A 23,352-nucleotide genomic window follows, 5' to 3' on the forward strand; every position below is an offset into this window, starting at 1 on the left:
GACTGTTTTACTGTTATGGCTTTCCATCTGTTGATGAATTCCTGCTTGTGAATTGACATGAATGTGTTAATAAGTGTTTTTATGTAGCACAAACCTCTCAAAGTGTTAAAGGGATGCCACAAGTTATCACTGTTGCTCTTACTGTGGTATTCATTTTTATCGACCTCCAATGGCTGACCTACTTCTGGTCCATTAACCCTTTGAGAGCTTACATAAAGTCACAATCGCCCAAAGGCACGGCTGGCCTTTGAATGTTATTACAATTCGTAAAGCCTTGACATAAAGGAGGCCGGTAAAGAACCGTGTCAAAAGGGCCTTCCTGTTTTCAAGCGAACGTCCATGTTTGTCCGAATGAACCATGGTGCCTTGGTGTGAACCTGTGTGCTCTAGCTGCACACGTCTGTGCTGCTACGTCCGTCATGGCTGCATACCACTGAGAGCAATACTCACCCCTATACTGCTAATTTCAGAGCCAAGGACAGGCCGCTCGGACGACGAGGACTCCGACCTTGTCTTAGAAAGCTTCACACGTTCAGCAATCTGAGGAAGGAAATTGTCCACAAGTTACTGATTAGGATTGCACGCTCGGGGTGTTTTGCAGAGCGGTGCAAAATGCATCATTAGCTGCAAACCTGCCCCCCCCTGACATTCATTCAGGAAGGTAATTAATGTAAGCGGGCATGCGTGCTCCGGCTAAGGAGACTTAAAATGATTACTGGTTTATCTTCTCACGCAGCCCAAGTTCACAAGCCCCCCTGGCAGAAGGGAGCCCGCCGAGGCATGTTTCTTCTAGATAAGGGATGGCATTAGCACAGGGAACAATGGCTCACCTTGGCTATTGGGATGTCGTTGCTGCTGCTGCTCGTGCTCAGCTCCCCGGTGCTGGGGTTGACGGGTCGGCTGGTGGATGTAAGGCGGCCAGGGCTGGACGGACCGGTGGCCTGGACACTCTGCAGCCTGGTCTGCAATTCCCGAACCTGCGTGAAAAGCAAAAAAAATACAACTCAGAACTGAATGAGCTTCCACAGAGCACAACAAAGGTTTCATTCTCACAACTTTCATTCTTTTGCCAACTTTCAACAACCCAGGTATTGCTACACACTCAGTGTTTTGCTGAATCCCAGACCGCTCACCCAAAGCCATGACATAAACTACGAACAGGATTTATTTGCTGTCTTATATGTGCGGGCAAGACCCAATGGTGGCAGAGCTTGTTATCTTGGCAATTAAAGCCGCAAAGGCGGTCATTCAGCAGTAGGCAGATGGCGGGAGCCACCAGATGTAGGACATAGGAGCCCTTAGCTAGCGCTGCTTTGTAAAACCCTTGATCCAGGGATCCATATATCCCAGGACTGCACGGTCACAATGATGGTTGCCCCATCCTACTTAGGGTGGGGAAACCATCATATAAGGCATAGTGGATTCGGGAATGGAAAATAAATAATGGACCGATCATGCAGGGAGGAAAGTCCCTGTAAGTATTTGCCTTCCTCTGCAAGTTTTTCTGACCTTCTTTTTGTTGGCTTTATGACTCTTGGCACTTTTCCACTGCTGACCAGTGTTAAAGTGCACATGCTCCCTCCTCTAATACATGGTATGATTGGTTTCTCCATGATTGGCATATTTGATTTACCTGTAAGTCCCCAGTGCAGTGTACGGTGAGCGCCAAGGGCCAGAGACCCCTGGGTTATAATGCACTATATAAATCGAATAAAATAAATAAATGAATAAAATGCTACTAGTAGGGCTGCAGCACTGATTTTGCCACCCACACGAGTAGCCCTGCAAACATGTCTCTGGCCTGCCACTGCAGTGTGTGTGTGAAATGTTAACCTGCCTTTTAGAACTGGCAAGTACACCCACTTGCCAGGCCCAAACCTTCCCTTTTATTACATGTAAGGCACCTTTAAGGTGGGTCCTAGGCAGCCTAATGGGCAGGGTTCGGTGTACTTAAAAGGTAGGACATGTACTGTGGTGTTTTAATTGGCCTGGTAGTGTAATGCTGCTAATTTCGTTGTTCACTACAGCAAGGCCTACCTCTCCCATAGGTTAGCATTGGAGCTACCTTGTAACAATTTATAAGTGTATTTTCCAATTTGTGAGCTGCTAGAATATTGAAGTTTGGTGTCTGAGGACAATTTAAAAATACATCTGTTGGTGAAGTTGGTTTTTAAATTGCAAGTCTGAAAATGCCACTTTTAGAAAGCTGGCATTTTCTTTCTCTACCCATGCAGTGTCTCTGTCTGTGTCAGAATACACGTCTGGGCCAGGGTGACAGTTGGGCTCTTGTGCATTCACTTTAGACAGTAACACAAAGGAAGCTGAGGTCTGATCGGCCTTCCTGAGCTAGAGTGGTGGGAGGAGTTGACACAGACACCTGAATAGGGCTGTGTCTGTCCTCACACAAAGAAGTCTCCACCCCCTGTAGTGTATCTGGAGCCAGGTCAGGGAAAGGCAGGGTCCTGTGCACTACAAAGACTTTCCTTTGACGTTTGCCTATTTTAAGGGCTGAAATGGGTATACGTACAGGGCCTGTGATACCATATACTCAGAACACTTGTGCGTTGATGACATTCTGCCAGGAAGAAGAGCAGGAGTGCTCTCAGGAGGGACTTCAATTTTGCTGTTTGCTTTGCTGAGTTGGCCTGCTGCTTCTTTCCTGGGAGTAAAAAGACTGGACTTTGCTTCCTACATCCTGACTCCAATGTTCTCCAAGGGCTTGATTTGAGCTTGCCTCCTGTTAAGAAGTCTCAGAGCCATCAAAGATTTCACCTGCAAACACCTGGGGTCTGCTGCTGTGAGTTCTACTCTGCCAAGTGGTGCCAAATCCAGTTCCTTGGAAGTGAGTTCTGGTGATACAAAGAAGAAACTCCATGCATCGACTCCAAGCGTTGTTAGGAATCGGTGCAACACTGCCAAAACTCAATGCAATGTCGCTGTCTGCACTGGAGCGTGGTTCCCACTTGATGCAATGACCGTGGCTTACAAAGCAAACCCCAGCTTTTCATTGCAGCGCCTCCTAAGTACTGCCGCTGTATGAGTCTCGAGCCCCACATCACCGAAGTCTGTGATGCATCGCATCACCTGCTTAAGTACTGTGGAATCTATGCAGCTGAACTTGACTTCCGATGCATTGTACCTGGGCACCGATTTCTTCGTTGACACTGCACCATAGCATGGAACCGACGTATAGTTCCTGCAAACAGCACATTTCTTTCTCTACCTAGCAGTAAGGAGCCGATGCATCACCTGGTAATTTGAAGCTTTACATCCCCTGCTCCTCAGGTACTTTGTCCTGATCAAGAGCATTCACTGATTTTTAAGAACTACAACTTTATTTAATCTTTGAAAATTCATATCTTGACTTGTGTATGTTGGACTTTTGTCGTTTTGGTCTTGTTTTTATTCAGATAAATATTGGCTTTGTTTTTCAACTGGTGTGAAGTCCTTTTGTAGTGTTTTCACTGTGTTAATGTGTACATATACTTTACACATTGCCCTTGGGATAAGCTCGATTGCTCTTTGCCAAGCTACCAAGGGGTGAGCAGGGGTTATCTTAGGTGTGTAACTTACTTACCCTGACTTGAGTGAGTATCTCTACTTTGACAGGGCGCAAACCACTGCCAACTAGAGACCCCATTTCTAACAACCTTCTGATTTTGGAGTTTATTTAAGAAAAACAAAAATGAATGCTGAGATGTCAAAAAGTAAAAAGTGCATTTGCTCAGCATGCAGCTTAGCCTTTTCAAAAAAATATTTCTTCATTGGCATTTAGTTGTATCTCAACAATAAATCACAGTCATATGTCAGAAAATGTCTCAGCACATAAGACGATGTACATCATATTGTGACAGGATATTAGCAAGTGGAATGGAGAAGCAATTTGTGCATAGGTAAAATGATTGTGTCCACCTCAGAGGAAATATAGTACATAAGGTCATTACATTGCTATGTTATGTTAATATATATAGTATTTTGATGCAGCACAGCTTATAAGCAGAAGAGCAAACTGATTAGGCCTGACATAAAGCCGTTTTAAGAAGTTTTCTAAAACTGAAATAATCTGTGCATTGGTGTATATGAAATGGGAGCTTGTTCCACAGATGGGAAGACTAGGGTGATGCAAAATATAAAGAGACAAATGAGAACAAAATTCAGTTGTATCAACAAAACCCAATAACTTCAAACCAGGACTCAAGGGAATAGCAGCAGTGGCGTAACATAGGCCCCCGCAGCCCCTGTAGTGCGGGGGGCCTGAGCTTCAGGGGATCCCCTCAGCATAGTACCCTGGCCTGAGAGCTCCTGACTGACTCCAGAGGGGGGCTGCTCTGTGTACTTTGCTGGGTGGGCTCCTTAGGTTTCGTTAATGCGCTGAATAGTGGAGGCACGATAACACAGATAAAAATAAAAACAAGGCTCATGACAGGAACATCTGTATGAGAGTGGATAGGGAAGTAAGGCACACCTCTTTGCTAGCCATACAGGGCCTCCGGTACAGGCGATGGAGCTGTGAGGGCTCTCTCAGGGTTCCCCATGGGGTTCGCATTCAGGGGGTCGCTTCGTCCATCGACATCACATACACTCAAGAACTATGCTGGGGCATTCAATTTGCCCTCGAGTTTAAGCACATACGTGCCCTGAGGTTGGCAGCTCCACCCTCGCCCTCGGAGCTGCTGGTCATTTGACGTGGTGTCGGCCTCAGCTGCTTCCCATTTGTGTACTACGCGCAGCCAACATTAGATCAAGGACGGCGGCACAGACTTCCAGGACATGGATATCAAGCACTTTATACGAGCCATGGCTAGGTCTACTAGTTTCATGCTGTGTTTGGTGTGTTTTGTCTGTTTGGTGATCTTCAAAAGGCATAACATGGGGTCAGGCGGCAACCGCACATCTACCAGTGTTGAGATATGCTCCATCACCAGCACCACGCCTGCACCAGTGTCAGACACCCCCATGCCATGACTACAGAGGTGTCATAGCGGAGCAACCCCAGGAGTTTATGGAGTCTGTGTAGTGTAATGTATGGAGACTCATTTCACCTGTTCCGTGCCCATCCCCCATTGCTTGGGAGCCAGTACTGTCCCCAGGCCCTCCTCCCAGCGGAGCTTACTGCGTATTGCATGATTTGTGGCCTGTATAGCTATGTATAGCAACGTGACTGCCTTTCTACCTAAGCCGTGTGTTATGATGCACAGTAGCCTGTGGTGGAGGGTTGCCTTCTCCTGTCCTACCGTCCAGGCACTTCTAATCTCTAGGATGAGTGCATTATAGGGAAGAAAAGACCAGCTCCCAACATATACACATCCTGAAGCTCCTGAAAGGAGCACAGGACTCCACCGTTGTATAGGTCGCCTATGCAGGCCACCCCCTCTTCCTACAACGGTATCGAATCATGCACCCCCAGCAGGGCTCTCATCCCAGGCATGCTCCAGTGCTGCAACTGTAGGGTGTAGGGTACTGGCCCACATCTGGGCTGTATTCCAGCAGAGCTTAGCGGCACGAACCAATCTACCCACACCCCTGGATGGGACCCCACATCAGCAGTCAGTCCAGGACCCCTATGTTGCCCAGCTCCTATGGGACAGCCCTACTCTCTCCCATTGTGTTGCCCACCAGCCATCACATGGGCCACTGTATCTGTGCTGTTGCAATAAAGTTCGAGGTTAAACAACCCCCTAGACCTAATGGTGCGGGAGTGATCAAATAGATACTCCCTTACGCCCTACCCATATCAAGACAGAAATTAATTCTCGCAGGTCTCTGAAGAACTCTTTAGTCTGGACCACTGACACTGCTGCAAAGAAGTATAAGAGCAGTAGAAGCTCTTATACGGAAGCCCGGCACCTAGATGACAGGGGAAGACGAGTCCAGAAGCCCTGGGACTGATGTATCGATGTCAGGGTTCTCCCGTGATTGACATCCAGGAGGTACTTATTGGTGTGGTAAACATTGACACCCAGGTATTGTAATGTCTCAAATCGCTAGGTGGTGCACAGGATCCTCTATGTTTGCGTCCTCCAAAATGTGTAAGTGAAAAACACAAGACTTGTCCCAGTTTACCCGGAGGCCCATCCTTTCTCCAAAAAGGTCTCATAGGTTGTATAAGGCAGGCATAGCTTGCTCCTGGTCACATAGGTAGACCAACATGTGGTCTGTATAGAGGGAGACTGTCTACTAAATCGATCCCACTGCTACACCCCAGTCTGGGCCCCTAACTATCACTAGTGCACCCAACGTCTTAATGGCCAATGCAAAAATTATGGACAACAAGGAACAGCCCAGGCGTGTGCCTCCGCCAAATCACAAACCACTGTGCTATTGGGCGTCCTGTTCTCACCTGGCTGTTGGTGCCATATTAAGCAATTAGACCCACCCTAGAAAGAGCAGTCCCAACCCTAGGCTCTCCAACACAAGCAGCAAATACGACCATCCTATGGTGTTGAACACTTTTTCAAAGTCAAGGGAGGCCACCACCAGGAGTTCCTCTGCCTCTTCGACCGTTCCCATAATGTGACACAGTTCACGTGTACTACAGTAAGCTGCCCTGTGGGTGATAAATCCACACTGGTCAGGATGGAGAAGTGTCTGAAGCAATGGGAGCAGCTGATTAGTGAGCATCTTGCTTAAAATCTTATAATCAAAGTTGAGCATTGATCATGCGCAATAAGAGCTTACCTCTAAAGAATCCCTGGCTGGTTTGGGCAAAACTATATGATGGCCTCTCGTAAGTAATCAAGCAGCATGCCTCGTTGGTGCACCTCCTGGTAGATCCCCAGGAGTATGGGGGCAAGGGTAACCATGTATATCACATAATAGTCCACAGGGAACCAGTCAGTCTCCAGTACTTTGTTCCGGGCCATCTAACATATTGCAGCCTGTTACTTCTCCATTCCTGTTTCTCCTCGATTTGTAATGGGTGTTCTAGCTCCTGAAATTGCAGAGGGGTCAGGTGGGCAAGGGTGTCCTCCCGAATAATGTGTCGGACCCGGTCTGGCAGAGGCGAAGAGAGTACCTCGTAATATTGGACGAAGGCCTCATTTATGTCCGCCTGTGGGTTTATGATGTTTCCAGCAGGAGTACGAATCACTCCTATGAGAGTCCTAGGTACTGCCGAACGCAGTAGCCATGCCAAAGTGCATCCTGGCTTGTTACCATCTGGATGCTGGCAAGCAAAAGAGAGCTTATAGTCAATGTAATTCAGGCGGCGCAACTCTTCCCTATATTGTCTCCGAAGCTCTGTTAGACACACACGAGCTCGACCACCATCACTGCCTCTAATTCAGTCACCCAAAGGCGCGCCTCCAGCTCTAAGACGCTACGGGGCAGGGAGGACTGTTCCCCCCAATGGTGTTAATACAATGACCTCACATGATAACTTTCATTCCATCCCGTTCTATACCTTTGGAGTCCACTGATTACTTGTTTTCCTCATGCAGCTTAGCCCTGAGTGCATCCACTGCAGCGGTGAATGCACTGAAGGCACAGAGATCCCTGTCTGGCAGGTGGAGATGTCTTAATATGATGGCCTGTCCTCGGCTGGAGGGCAGAAGACAAGACTACTTGATCTGGCAGGCTGTCTTCCAGGCTCAAACTGACTCTAGTGTGGCTCACTGGTTAGAGGCGGCAGACCCGAGAGCAGAGGACGGCCCGGGACCAGGGTTCGATTCCCGGCGCAGCAGGTTTCTGGACCAGGGTCAGCGGACTCGATAATTCTCTCGCCTCGGTGCCCACTCTGATCAGCGATCACACTCGGCAACTCTGGGCATTAGCTTGCCTCATCTTCACTAACGGCCCCACCAGACCGCCGGGGATGCCTGGTCTCACCCTGGAGATACCCATTAAGGGACCATCTCTCAGGGAAGCCAGGAAGGGTTTCGCAGCGGTCGAAGCGCCTTGGGACCCTCCGGGTAAGTAGTGCGCTATATACATGCCTATACATTACATTACATTACATTACATTACAAGGCTTTTCAATGCAGTTATATGAACTGAGAAAAAGAGTATAAAAGTGCACCGCTTCAAAAGAAAAAAAAGGAGAATGGAGCAAAGTGAAGAAAAATTATAACTATAGGAATAAAACTTTGTTGCTATGAATACTTGAACCACTGAGAAATATATAAATAAATATGAACAAAAGAAGCAGAGCTCCGGGTCATGACTTTTGTGATGATGTCAATAATAAAAGTGCAGCAGAGTAATAAACTACAACAGCGTGCCACCTATTCTATGTATATATATATATATATATATATATATATATACTTAAGGCTTGGTCACGGACCGTGACCAAGCCTTAAGTGGCGAAACGCGTCGGTAGGCAGCTACCAGACGTTGTGCCTTAATAAAATCACTGAAGCATTCAGAAGTAGCCTGCGTGTATTCTTCAAATGGGGAGAAGACTTTGAAAGCAGTTTTAAGGGTGATCAGCACCCAGGCAGGCTCGCTGCAAAATTGAAACCAAGAACAGCCGGGTACGGTGTTACGAAATATATATATATATATATATATATATATATATATATATATATATATATATATATAAAAGCTAAGGATAAAATGATGTTATGTTTAGGGATAGTAATAAGAGCTTAGCTTATGTTAAAACAATCCTAAAATTGAATTAAAAAACAAGGTTAAAATGACGCTTTTCTTAGTGTTGAAAAAGGAATAAAAGCTAGTGTTTGAAAAGCAAAAACAAAACACTGAAATTCACCAATTATAGTTTACAGAGCTAACTATAACTTGTACCCTCACTATAAACTGCTTATGATCTTAAATATTACATCACCCAAGACATGTTAAATGACATACTTGATGATATCACCATAGTCATATACTGCTTAGAGTTTTGGAATGTACATGTGTGGCTTTCTAAGGTTTAAGTTGAGAATACTGAATTAGAGACCAGACCAAAGTTGTTGGTGTACTCACGATCCCCTCCATGTTTTTTAATTTTTGTTTGTTTATTGCAAAGGAGTAACCTGCCTATATTTTGTGTGAGGAAATGTTGAGTTCTTCCAAGCAGTCCCGTTAATAAATTGGGCTATTAGTTGTGAAGAATGTGAGTTCTTCACAATAACTGGTCCACAATTATCTTATTACTGGGAACCAAGAACCCCACTGTAGTACTCAATTCTATCAGGGTAACGAAGAAGAGCAGTCCAAGGCCTACTCGGTGGATGTAGTGTGAGCTAGCGATCCTAATTCGCTGGCATTCAACAACAACAACAACATTCAATAAGTTACTGTCCAGGCGGTTCTTTTCCTTTTGAAAAGGAAAAAGTACTTTTATATACACACACTAGTAAATTCTATGCATTACAAATATCTTCATCAGGTAGATGGGAATACCTTTGAAGATATTCTTACATCAAATCTCTTCAAGGTCCTCAATCCCATAGTAACAATACCCAACACTTATACAAGATGCACCATCACAATGAACAGGGGTACCATTTTAAATAAGGCAGGCTTACTAGCTTTTTCAGAATGTTGCCAAATTAGAAAAAGCATCACGTGTCATTAAGATGGTAAACATTCATTGTTTAATATCATTGTCAATAAAGCATGTTGATTTTTTAAAAAAGTGTTTCAAATTCTTGCTTAACAATGTACAGGCCACAAATTGCAGCCATAGGACCAACCACAAGAGGTCCACACACACCGGAGCTCAAGAGCCAAAGCTCCAGCCCTGGGAATGCATGAAACACAATTAAGCCGACGCGGGTAATTATGAGTTGCGCGAGATTCTGGGAAGTTATTAGTGAGCTGATTCGCCCGCTCGCTAGAACAACCAGTGATTTTGTGCCTCACTCTTTAATCTTTACAACTGGGTGCCCCAGTCCCATCCGAGGCATCCACAGCCTCAGGAGATTATTGGGGGTTGCAAGGATGCAGAAAAAACACTAGAGCCTAAACCAGGGCACCTCAGAATTGTTTTCTGTAATATACAGCATAACATCACAGACATTATGTCTTTCTATAACTGCTTTATTTTTTAAATATATTTATTTACATTCTGACCCACTTACAACACTAAAACTTTTAAATAATAGTCAGCAGGCAAAGTGTTTTGCCTTACAGGCATAACTAATAAAGACAACACTTACAACAAGAAAAACCTAGATGTCTCGAATAATGATAGACTTGTAGAGCCCTGAAAAACATTTTTGTACAGTCATGTTCAAGTTTACAGTTCAACACGTCAATCTCTGTCCCCAGACACACCTTACACCCGTTTTTCAGTTCAATATTATAATTGCTCCCTCCACATTTCAAGGAAACTATTTTGTCTATATTCTGCTTCCAGACAGTTATTCAAAGCCACCCTATACTGGTGTAGTGCAGACCTGAGAATGTTGATGGCACACTATATGCCATCCCCTTAGTTCTTTTTAAAGGGGTTAAAGGGTCATCTTTAGGGACTTGTACTAGTAGTGTGCCCCATGGTTGCACTGCAACTGTGTTTCCCATTCTACTACCTAGAGCCTTCACTAACACGCGAGTGGACGCCGGAAAAAGGCTGGGGCTTATCACGGCCAACATTTGTCTAACGTTGACTTCGTACCCTAATGCATTATTGGTCAGCTACTACTCAGGGTTTAATTTACCTATGCAACTGTGCGCTTTGAGGATCTTTTACGACTTTAAGAAATACGTATCAGTCTCTAAATCCACTTACTCATCCACGGAAAACCTTTTTCCACTTTTCAATTGTAGTACTTACTTACATGACGACTTTTGTGGAGTCTTGAAAAAGTTGCATTTTTGCCGAAATATGCGTCAGCCTCCGGTTGTGAATGCTTGGTACAACTTTGGAATAAAACTTCTGGGCCTTAAAGAAGTGACTTTCTTCGGACTATTTATCTAATGGACAGCATGTCATGAGTGCGTCAATATAATTTATTTCCTATTTTGGGAGATTATGATCGACTCACACCCTAGTGGTAGAAGGGTGTTTTGATACCATGTGAGCACTGTCATTTATTACTGTGGTTCACCACAGGTACTTGACCTGAAGTTTGAAGGTTCTGGCTGTGCGATTGATTATTCAACCACAGCTACCACAGTGTTGTATATTTGACAACTCCACTGAACTCTATGCTGCTATACGCCACTCAACTCATCTCTCCTACCCTCTACTATATGTCACTCCACTCTGCACCACGCTTTGCCACCCTAATCTATACCACTTCACTCTTCTCTATGCCACGCCACTTTACAACACTTGACAGAATGCCACTCCACATTACACAACTCTACTCTATGCTTCTCTATGCCACTCTATGCCACTGTATTCTACACCACTCCTCTCTATGCCAATCTACTCCATGCCATTCTACTCACTCCACGCCAATCTACTCTACGTCACCCTACTCTACACTCCATGCAACTCTACTCCATTCTATGCCACTCTTCTCTATGCCACTCTACTCTACACCACTCTACTCCACACAAAACTCTATGCCACTTCTCACCACTCCACTTTACTCTTTCCCACTCCATGGCACTCCACTCCATGCCACTCTAGTCTACATCTATACCAATCTACTCTACGCCACTCTACTCTGCGTCACTCCACCCTACGCAACTTTACGCCAATTCACCCCACTCTAGGCCACTTCACTCTATACTAATTTACTTTAAGCCGCTATGCCATTATAATCCACGCCACTCCAATCTACACAATGCCACTATGTCAATCCATGCCAATGCACTCTACGCCACTCCACTCTGCCCCACACCACTTACCTCTGCACCACTTTCCTCTGTGCCACTCTATATTATGTCATACAAGAAAGGTTTAGCCTTGCTGAACAGACTTGGACAAAGCCAATAGCTCTCACATAGGAGAGACTTATTGGCTTTGCTAGTGCATGTTAACATTCTGGCCCTCATTCCTAAGTGTTTTAGATTACATGGGCATGGTATCAGACATACTACAGTTTATCTATTGCAATTAGTTAGTATCCTCTTTTCCCAAGGGGCCTTGACTTTTTTAATCTCAAATCCAGGGTTATTCAATATATGGTGTGTTCACACACGTTGCCAGCACCACATTGGAAATGTCCCACAACCTGTATGAGATCCCACATAGTACTTTGTTGCGTGGAGCCCCTAGTGGGACTAGGTCAGTTGTGCACTACTTGTCCATGGTGCTTGGACCTCTTTTAAACGTGAAAAGAGGCTTCTCTAGGTTGTAATCCCCTCGTGCTTAAATCCACCAATGTTTAGTGGCAAGTTTTTGGATTTCAATGAATAAAATGCAAAAAAGTCGTCCTTTTCAAAGAAATCTAGTAAGGCCTCCATGTGACGCCTGCGACCTCCTTTACATGCTCTCTGTATCAGTTTCACATTTAAATTATCGCTGAAGATCTTTGCTAATTCATGTCAATATTTGAACAATTCCTCACAATTCCTGGGAATTGTGCTATTGTCAAGTTTACTTTGGACTTTATGGGATGGTGGCTTTAGCACCTTAGCAACGCATTCTTGTCTGTAGGTTTAGTGAACACTTGTGTGTAGTTGTCCTGCCTTTGGTGACATTATTAGGCCTAGGAATGTTAATGGGCTTCTGTTCAAACTAAGTGTAAAATGTAAGCTTGGTTCTTTCCCATTTAGCCAGAGTAAAGAATGCCTCTACTTCTGACTTATTCCGTTCCCAGATAATAAAAATATTTTCTATGCATTCACGCCAGTTTTATTTTGGTGCTCGAAGAACTTGACTCAGAGTACATTGTTCCTATTTCAAATTGCTGGACATACACATTTGCCTGGCTCTGTGCACAGGAATATCTCATGTTAGTGACCCTCTTTTATAAGTCAAGGTCATGTTCAAACCTGAAAGAACGAAATACAATGTGTAAGGCCTATAGTGGCAAACTAGAGCAAATGAAATCGGCGAGAGGTATGCCGGGGTCCTCAGACGTCTCCCTATAACTTTGTGTAATGTCTTTCAGTAAGTTTGCCTAAAAGACATCAACGTCTAGCGAGGTGACATCTGTGAGACAGAGTCTAACTTGAGGTCCGTAAGCAAAATTAATGCGCCATTTGTGTCCTTAAGCTATGCCTGCATAGTTTTCACTGTTTTGATCCAGTAGCGAACCTATGCCAGGGATCATAGGCCTTTCTTCATTATGAGGGTTTTTGTTGATTTGTAGGGGGCAATCAGTGCATTTTCAGCAATTAGGGATTCACGTTGTTGTTTAGAAATTTAACTCGGCACGTTTTCCTTTTTAGTCACTATTGTATTTTTCAGTTTATTCAGTAGGGACTTCTGATAATTTTCACAAGTCTTTGTTATCTGTAAGGATTCTATGACGTTACTGCTTACAGTGTCATAGGGAACCTAAAACACGGCGCCCCCTTGGCTGGTGGGATTGGTGAACTGGATCCCATCTGAACGTTAATTAATTGTCTATGGCGTCTTCTTTCTGTAGGTCTGCAGACGAAATGTTCATAAAAACACAGAATAGCACCAAAGAGTGTTGTGGGCTGGCATGCGCGGTGCAGGCAACAAAGAAAGAGAAATGCTTAAAATAAGACACAACCACAGGGAGAGTCTTACAAGTAATCCAAGCCAAGCTGATTCCATCTATCACATATGGAAGTGAAGCAATGAGAGGGAGGGACACGGGAACTCTGAACAGAGTAGTCTCAAAAGCAATGCGCATCATGTTCGGTCTTCCGAAATACATCTCATCGGCGCAGATCCGCCTAGAATTTGGGATGGCCAAAGAAGAACTTGCACGAAAGGGAACTTACCTTAAGACCTGGTACAAAATAAGCAGAGGAGAAGAAAACACCCTTAACGCACTCCTCTGGAAAGAGCTACAAAGTAAAAGCAACAGTCCAGCAAGACACTTCCTGGAGGATGCCATCAATCATCTTGGGGCAAGGCAGCTATGGGACCTCCAAGGGAGCCCATTAGGTTTCAAAAAAATCATAAACAAAATCGTCAAGAAAGAAACCCTCCTGCAAGACAAAGCTTCACTAGCAAAGAGAGCACACGGCTGGCTGACCGTGCAAACATATAATAAACTCACTCCACAGTCGTACCTGGTGAACAGCTTCTCCAAATCAACAAAAGAATCGTTTTTAAAACTACGACTTGGAGTGCTACCAGCAGCGGACCATATGGCCCCATGGCTGCGGCCATCAAAACCAGCAAAATGCCGCCTGTGCGGAATATACGAGGAAAACATCACACACCTCATAACCATTTGTAAAGAGCTGCAGCAAGACCGGAAGAACCTATTGAGACCCTTATTTTTAAATAAGGGAATCAGGTCTTGCAGAGAAGCAGTTTTGAGCTGCTTCAGAGGAGACGACGTGCAGATGGCCTGCCGACTGGTAAAATATCTCGGAGTGGCAGAATCCAGGCTCAAAATGACGAGACTACAAGTGGACACCGATACCACCTACATAACATCACCTGCTTCCAGCCCTCAGACCGGGCAAGAAACCCATACAGATCAAGAACATTAAATCATTTCCCCCAAGAGGCACGATCATCATGGGAGATAGCCGGTCTGCCCCCGGTGGGGAAAGAATAACCCAATTGCCGGAAGCAAGCGCCTGGACAGAAGCACAAATTCCTACTTAAAACAGAAATATATCCGTATTTAATGCTGGATGAACATTGTCCAACCTTTTACGGTTTTATACCGACCTTTTTAATTTGTTTCCTTCTTCTTTTAACTGACCATTTCTTTTATTGCTAAAAGCTATTTGTAATGGTTTTTATTAACTGTACAATAAAGCATTTTACTTTTTTTTTTTTTTTTTTTTTTTTTTCACAGGGAGAGACTGAAATAAATAGAAAAAACAGAGCAAGAGAGTGAAAGGTAAGAAAAAAAATAGGATGAGAGAAAAAAGGATAGATAAAATAAAAAGAAAGAGCAGGAGGAGATTGGGATGGTGACTGGAAGGAGGAAAACGTGATAGAAAAGAAGGAAAAAATTTGATCAGTAGGATGAAGTGTAAACCATTAATGGATGGAAGTCTTAAAGGATGGGCAGAAGGCAGGATGAAAGGTTAGATGGAAGAGTGAAAGAATTGACAGGTGAAAGAGTGAACGAAAGAAAAGTAGAATGGACAGATCGAGAAGAGTGGATGGACGGACAGATAGGCACATGAATATATTGATGGGGAAAAGGGTGGATGAATGGAAAACGGTTGATTGGATGGAGGGTGGATGGAAAGGTGAAGAATTGACAGATGGATGGACTAACAAACGGATGTGTGAATGGATGGATTAATAGATCGATGGAAGGAAGATGAAAGGGTAGAAGGAAATCATATTAGGAGGGTTGGGTTTGCATGCTCAGTGGGAATTGAAGAATGTTTCAAGCAGGAGGTATTTTCATTTTTTAGGCTATCCACAAATTTGTCTGCTGCTTTAATTACTCAATTCTCATTTTGTATAAAAACGGCTTCAAGGGCTAGACGTTCTTGTTTGGAAGATTATCAAAATGGCGTTTCTCACTGCTTTCCTTTTTCTTGACGTCAGTAAAAACTGCTTTCTCAAAAGTAAGTATTTTCGCAGGGACAGTGAAATAGAACTTCTGTTTTAGTCCAGCCTCATTACCATTCGGGATACTCCTAATCGGGCCAAGCAAGAATTAGCTAAGCCTTATTTTTAAGAAGATCTGGGTAAGCTCGGCCCTCGTTAAGAATGGGTTGTGCTTGCTACTCAGGACAAAGTCTACTCTCTTCTGTTTAACATTTTATTCTCCACATTAGTTAATGGATTGCTTGATTAACTATAAGATCTGTATCTAGGTCTACTGAAGGCGTATATTGTGCTTCTGGTTATCACCGAGGGGTTTTCGCCTATCCTATTTGTTTGAATTTACTTTGCCACCATTAAAAATACTCGCACTCTCCCAGTGTGTTATTGAGGTAGGTCATTAGAGTGTATCCACTGGTCAGCTCTTTTGATGGGGGCTCATAAATGCATTAGTATTGATCCGGCTTTTCCCAACTGAAAGAAATTTCATCTCACAAGGCTATTCCTTTTTGCTCTGTTTTTTTCAACTCTGATGCGGTGCATGGAATACTGACTAGGCTTGGGTGAAATATAAATTATGCCTGCAAAATTCCGGTGATCTCTGGAATTTTGTATTATGCTTGCTTTATATTACAAAAATTAAGTCATTGAGCTGTTTCACATAATTATGCACACATTTCTCTGTAAGCGCTCGGCAACAAAGCATATAGACAAAGTGAGCGGCTATTGCTTGCTGCACCTCTTTTTTTCATACTATTTCTTAAAACGAAATATGTCATCACATCAAAATGTTTGCACATTTGCTAAAATTTAAAACAATTACATATAAGCAATTTTTGCGAATTTCAAACACCCCCAAATACTGACCAGGCCTAGGTCTGCACCTATGTTCGGTTTAGAGGGGTGAATCCCCTTACTCTGACAGCCTGAGACTGGCCTGAAAATAAATTGAGTCCGGTAATTAGGTTGCCATCAGAATAAGGTGTCAAATATACCCAGCACACTATTACCCTGAGATCCACTTTTGAACTTAGTTTACAGAGTGTGGTTTATACATATTTTTCTACAAAGCAAAATATTTTTTTGTATGGCATTTGATTGCTAGACAAGCATCTGATGGCTCCTGACTCCTAAGGTATATTTTATCCTTTAAGTTCAAAAAGAATTTATTGAATAACAAGAGGTGTCAATACAATATACATAGGCAATATAAAGAAAAAACAAAAACAATTCAGAGAAGTATTGCATAAAGAGCAAAAGGTAAATTGACTGTAAAAGGAATAAGTGGGGTTATATCACAAAAGAATGAAAAAACAATGATAAAATCTGTGAAAAGGTAAAAAGTGTTGGAACAATAAGGTCAATCAAGGGGGTTTGGAAACTTCTTGCTGAATGGGTGATAAATGAGATGATTTCTTAGCACAAGCATCAAAATGTAGTGTTATGGGAAGCCATAAATTAGAGCGTTTAGTTGCCATATGAAGAGGGAAAACAAAGGCAGTATCCAACCTATGGTTATGACAGACATTATACCACCAGGCTTTAAAAGAAATATTTGTAAAATTCTTCCAGTTAAGAGTAATTTGTTGGAATGCAACTGCTATCAATAAATCAATGATTCGCACATCAACATTAACGTGATCCCAACAAGTAGAGAGACTGCCTAGAAAAATGTGTGTAAAAGAAAAAGGAATTTGAGTGTGAAAGATGACATTGATTTGTGACCAGATTTGTTTCCAAAAGTCGTGAATGACATTGCAAGAAAAGAGCATATGGAATAGAGTTGCATTGGGTGAGGAACAGGACCAGCAGAGGTCAGGGACTGAAGATAATTTTTTACTGAGCGATTGTGGTGTAAAAAGGAGTCTGTTGTATATGAAAATAATGTCTTAGTCAAAGTGGCAGATCTAGAAGACTTGCAAATCTTGGTCATAATTTATCCCATAGAGGGATTGGCCAAGAGGTCACAAAGTCGTGCTCCCATTGTTCCTCAACTTTGGATTTTGGACGAGGAGAAGGTGTGGAGCGAAGGAATGCGTAAATGAGAGAGGCCGGTATATTTTATCCTTGAAATCTTATCTGGGGCCTGATGGCAGATACACATGCAATATGTGAAATATTTGTGTGTTTGGGACAAAATGCCCAAATCCGGAACCATAGTTTTACTATCTAAATTTTATTTAAATTTATGAGAGGTTAAAAGCTATTGCGCCGCAGGAGATGTAGGGTCAAATCATGCCTCTGGGCAGGGGGAGAATCTAAGTAAGAAGCAGTCTGATCATTATGGTTTCAAAGGCTGTCTGCAAAGAAGTGTCGCAAGGAGGGGAGATTTCCTGGTGTTCACTCGGACTCGGTGGATGCTGTGAACTGGAAGTCACTCTCTTCTTTTTGGCCGCTGCTCTGTCCTCCAGCTCTTAGTCTCCTTCTGCCCCAGCAGCTAAACTGCCAATTGATCATTAGCAAAGGAGTTTAGGATGCATTTGTAGGACAAATGGACAGATTATTAACCAAGAAAAGTTCCTGGACCTGCAAAGTTCTGACCCATCAAGAGAGAGGCTTTTCCCTACACTGGATTCTTCAGGAAGTGCTCTTTGAGGTTTCCATATCATGATCCACAGATCCTGGATTGCAATGGAAGATAAGAGGACTGAAAGCAGAACCCATGAAGTACTGTACGGAATGGTTTTTGGGTAGACATGAATGTCATTCTAGACTGTTCACATTAATAACTTCTGCTAGACCCAGGGCTTCTCTTTTCTAGAGTGGGAAGAGCAGTTAGGAAGGATCCCCATTTTTTCCCCAATGGAAGAAAGAATGTCATTCTTGCAGTGCTTGCTGAAGGAAATAACACAAACAGGAGAAAAGTCCTAACCTCCACCTAAAGCTCTGACTGGAATAACTCGCCCCTGGACGGTGGAATAATCCCAAACCGATTTCCAAAGATATTCAAGTCTTGTGTCTGCTTGGAAAAACTGCTGTGAAGCCTGACCTTCAAGACTGTAAGTTGCTGCAGAAAGTCTCAGGTAACCAGGAAAACACTGAGAATTTAGACTTGTGAAGCAATAACTTAGCAGGTGGGAATATCCCAGCCACCCTGCATCTAGTCTGAAGTGAACTGAGCTCACTGAGTGAATCTGAATAAAAAAAGGTATCCCCCGTACCTATTCCCCCATTCATTTGTCGAAAATGATGCCTTCCAGCTAATATATTATGCCTTTGGTGAGAGAAACATCTGTGTGTGGATTCCAGAGACTGAAGGGACCAGCCAGTATTGATTCAGGAAACACTTTACATTCTCAACTTGAAGGTAGATAGAACAGCAATAAGAAAGGGAGGGAGAGATGGCAGCTCAGGCCTAGGCAAACAAGTTGTGAAGAATGTCTTACCCAAATGTTATATCGAAGACTTGTGAACATAGTGTTAGAAAAATGCACATGGCCAGGTAGCCGCTTAACAGTATAGCAGCAGAATAACTTTGAACTAAAAGACTCACAAACAATATGATGCTGATCTAGCTTCTATTCCTTCAATTACAACATGGCTAAGCATAATAGAAAATAAAGTGATGGGACAAGAGTTTTACAGATCACGTCTCTTATGTTCTGGAGATGAATTACACAAAGGACACATTGAATGAACTCAAATTGGTTGCCACATATCACATTCACTGCACTTTGATCAGTCAATGCATTCCTTACACTCTATAGTCCTGACTTGTAAGGCATTGAAAATGGCTAATGTAACTGAACTCCTGAATTGTGGTAGATGCCGAAACATGATCATTGTCACTTTTCCATGGACATTTGACATGCTTGGATAGCCCTTGGGGTGTACAACCCTTCTAATCATTCCACTGAGTTAACTCTCACTTTGGGGCTTCCAAAGTCATCTTCTGTGCCAAAAAACAGACACGATGACTCGTCCACATGTTCATGTCCAGGCCCATCAATTGACAATAGTACCCTTCTTGAAACACTGGGGATGACTTTTTGACTGCCTAGCTGGATGCTGATGGGTGAATGATTGCACCTAAAGCCACACATTGTCCAACAATTCTCGGTGGGGCTCGAAACAAGCATCCATATTTTCTTGCGTCTTATGTTATTCATTCACTATACGCCTGTAGCTCATGCCAATCACCTGATGCACTACTGCAGTAAATGAGCGATGCACAGCAGTGCTCATCTGTGCTGTTTAATCCGTTACTTGATACACACACAGTGAACAGCGGACATAAACAAGAGCCTGGCACATTATCCCAACTGGAACAAAACGCGTGCTTCTAAACCCTCATAAAAAAACTATGAATAAATTAGGGTTTTAGTACAAATAGTAATGATTGCAATAAAAAGAAGGAAAGCAACTATGTACAAAATACGGCACTCGTAAAAAGAAACAACACATAATGTACCAGTGGAGGAGGATTAATCCCAAAACTTGTGCCGCAAAAACTGAATAACAGATTGCATTAAATAAAGTTGCCTTTTCTCCCAGGCCGCTTTCCTTATGGTAATTATTTCTCTAAAAATGACAGAAAGAGAAGGCAGGGGAAATCATTTTACCACTTAAAAGCACTAGATGAGAAAATAACATTCCTGCCGCCATATGTCACGAGCTTTGTTTACAATAAAAGCCATAAGAGCACATAATCAACCACCGGGGAGAGGAAAAGGTGTGCTCGCCTCTCGAGGCGCTTCCTATAACACTAATAAACCGAGGCTCAATACTCCTAATTTAGAAAAATTACAAGCAGGCTAGAAAATAACGTGAGCTGAAACATCAGATTTACAGTTTACTTAAAATATCCAGACCTACACCCTCATTAGCCATTCATATATGGAGTATACCAACGGGCCACCCCATCAATATTCCTAACCGTTTAATGTCTTCATAATTTACTTAAATGCTATACTTAATTCACTTTGGGCTAGATGTACGAATAATAGTAATAGTGATTACCAAATAGCGTTTTTTTGCAATCCTTATTACTAATGTCATCAGGGTTATTTATCCCCCCATTCCCTACATAGCGATTCGTAGGGGAAACAATAAATGCATCTGAACCACAAATTACATTTACAACGCAAGTGGTTACAACGACATGCGTTAGGTAAAGCGGTGTTGGACTTCTGCGGGAATTGGAGTTCGAATAGTAAATTAAACTATTCTAAAGTCCAGCGCCTGTTTTGTAAATGGAATGCACGGTTCAGACGCATTTATTGTTCCGCCCGTGTTGTTAACCGCATCGCTGCGGCGGCTTTTCCCGCTGTGCGCGGCAAATTCGAAATTACCGCGTTACGTGACGAGCTGGCCTTGTCATCCGCGCAGGACAGGTAAGCGCGATGACGAGCCCAGCTCGTCAATAGCCTCGAAGGGGTTAAGGAGAACGTGGGAAAGGAAAGCTTGGTTGCGCCATACAACTGATTCGCAGTGGCTCGCAAATAGACCTACCTCATGAATATTAATGAGTTAGGTCACAATTTATGATGTGCTGCCATCACAGGAATGGTGGCCAGCTGCGGACAACAGACCACCATGCCTGTGACTGCTTTTAAATAAAGCATTTTTTTTTAAACACAGCCCGTTTTCCTTAAAGGGAAACGGGTTGTGTTTAAAATGAAAAAAGTGAAACATTTAAGTTTCATTTATTAAGAGTAGGCAGCGGTCCCTTGCATTCTGCAAATCGGGCCGTTTGCGACAACAAAAAGGCCTAGTACATTCAACCCTTTACGTCTAAACATCTGCAGACACAACACAACCGGAGGATATCTGAAGACAGAGAACTATGGTGACGTCTAAAGACAGAGCACTATGGCCCTAATCTGGACCTGGAAGAAGCCCCACTCTTGTCTAATCGCCAACTCCTCCCCACTAGCTCTGCTGGCAGATATACCCTTTAATTGCAGGAGGAGCCGGCCCTCGGCAGAAGAATGGTGGGTGACATTAGTTTGACGGTATAAACACTCTAGGGTGACCACCCGTCCATAATTTACTTGGACTGTCCATGAATGGGTGACCACCCGTCCATAATTTACATGGTCTGTCATGAATTTAATCTAATATCCGTTTAACGGGATGGATGTTTCCAGGGACTGCATTTGTCCGTAATTTTAGCCTTTGTGCCTAAGGACAAATGTTAACTTCAACAGCTGAGATGACTCAGTTGAAGCAGAAGAGAGGGGGTCTCCTGTGCAGTAGTCCCAAGGGAGGGGCAGACAGATAAACCAGCCTTCTCGCCAGGGTGCCGGCTGCTTCAAAGAAATGTAAATGTGTACCACTGGTTAATCTGCGGATGTAAAGGCTGCTTGAATGCTAATATAGGTGTTAATTGATAGAGTTCACTGTAGGCTGCCTGAATTGAAAGTTTTCTTTTGTTTGAGAGGTATTGTTAGGGTGTTCCAAGCTGAGCTGTGAAGTGTGCGCTTTAGTGAACAGTTGTAAAACTGTACTAGATGCAATCTGCATGTATTCTAAAATCTATACTTTGAAAACACTTTGTCTTTAACCAACATTTTTTCCGCATTTTGTGGCAGCCTATATATTACTGTATTTAATGTGAATTTAAAAACTGACTTACACATTTACGATGCTTATTGTGACAGGCAGGGACCTCTTAGCACTAAATATAGACAAGTCACTATTCCCTGCTAACCAAAAAGAATTCAGTTCTATGTGCCTCTTGTTGCCCACACATACATCTGCAGTGATCACATTAATCAACAGAGGTTTCATCACAATATAAAATAGTGTATTTCCCACTGATTAGTTCACCTTGCATTTGTCTTTCATTTAAGGTGTGAATTATTATATATGCCGCTACCTGATGGTGAAAGATCAACAAAAGAGTCACGGAATTTTCTGTTTATTTTTGCCACACCATTGATTCTGCCTCCTTGCTCACTGACCCCAACCCAATTGCATTTAGGATTACGGTATCCATACTTTTTTAATGCACTTCGACCACTGCGTTGACAAGCTATGTAAAGTTTGAGAAAGCCAGTGATGTTCACATATGGTTTCCCGTAGTCCATCACCTTCAATATTTACCTGTTTTTCAGATATTGTGTCAAATTAACCTGTGATCTGTATTTACTTAACACAGTCTACTATTCATCTGACAGGACTGTGCAAAGCCACTGTCCTCTGGTGTTAAAGGGGATTGAGAAAAAAGAAAGTTATCTAGTAAGTTGCTTAAATACACCACGGTTGAGCTGTAAACCGGAGTTCAAATTCCGGCTCACCCAAATGACTAAATGGTGTGATTTAAATCAAATCAACCTACTTCATGGAATGGTTTACTTGATAGTGATATTTGAGAGCACTTTCAAGTAATTCAGTTCATTAGCTGCCAAGGTTTCAGATTGCTTAAGCAAGACATTTTCATAATTTCAGTGTACTTATGAGTGACATTCAACGAGTAAGAGGGACACTTTCTCGCAAGCAAAAATCAAGCAATGAAGACGAGGGAAACATATAAATATCAGAAATTACAACCATTTGAGCAACAAGAAACTCTAAGAAGCTCTTAAAACTGTTGCAAAGCACCAGAAATGAAAGGGCACTAACAGGAGGCTGTCCAGGTTCTCCACGTGGAAGCTCTATTAGTTAATGCACTGAACCAGAGAGGCACAGAATTGAATCCTGGTTGGTGCAGAAGAGAATACTGAGTTGTCTATGTTTAATGCTACAAGCTCTCACTATGTGACAAAAAGCCCTGTAAACATCCAAGTAGGGTCTTTTAAAAGCACACCCCCCCACCAGCTTATCTGTAAGCTACCTTAAAAAAAACTCTCAAAAAGAATAAATGTGTGTCATCAGGAAGCTGTTTTTTTTTTATA

General features: G+C 43.0%; 1 protein-coding gene across 2 annotated transcripts in view; it reads right to left on the reverse strand.

The window, feature by feature from the left end:
• Positions 1–23,352, reverse strand: part of MCC (MCC regulator of Wnt signaling pathway) — a 1,280,822-nt gene that overhangs the window by 241,522 nt on the left and 1,015,948 nt on the right. For both annotated transcript variants that reach the window (XM_086961033.1, XM_086961034.1), the window contains 2 exons: positions 831–977; positions 451–540 (listed from right to left, as the gene is read on the reverse strand). In XM_086961033.1, coding sequence (XP_086817159.1) covers positions 451–540; positions 831–977 — 237 coding nt within the window. The remainder of the gene's footprint in view (positions 1–450; positions 541–830; positions 978–23,352) is intronic.

The sequence above is a fragment of the Lissotriton vulgaris genome, chromosome 3_1, assembly GCF_964263255.1.
Source record: "Lissotriton vulgaris chromosome 3_1, aLisVul1.2, whole genome shotgun sequence".
NCBI lineage: Eukaryota > Metazoa > Chordata > Amphibia > Caudata > Salamandridae > Lissotriton > Lissotriton vulgaris.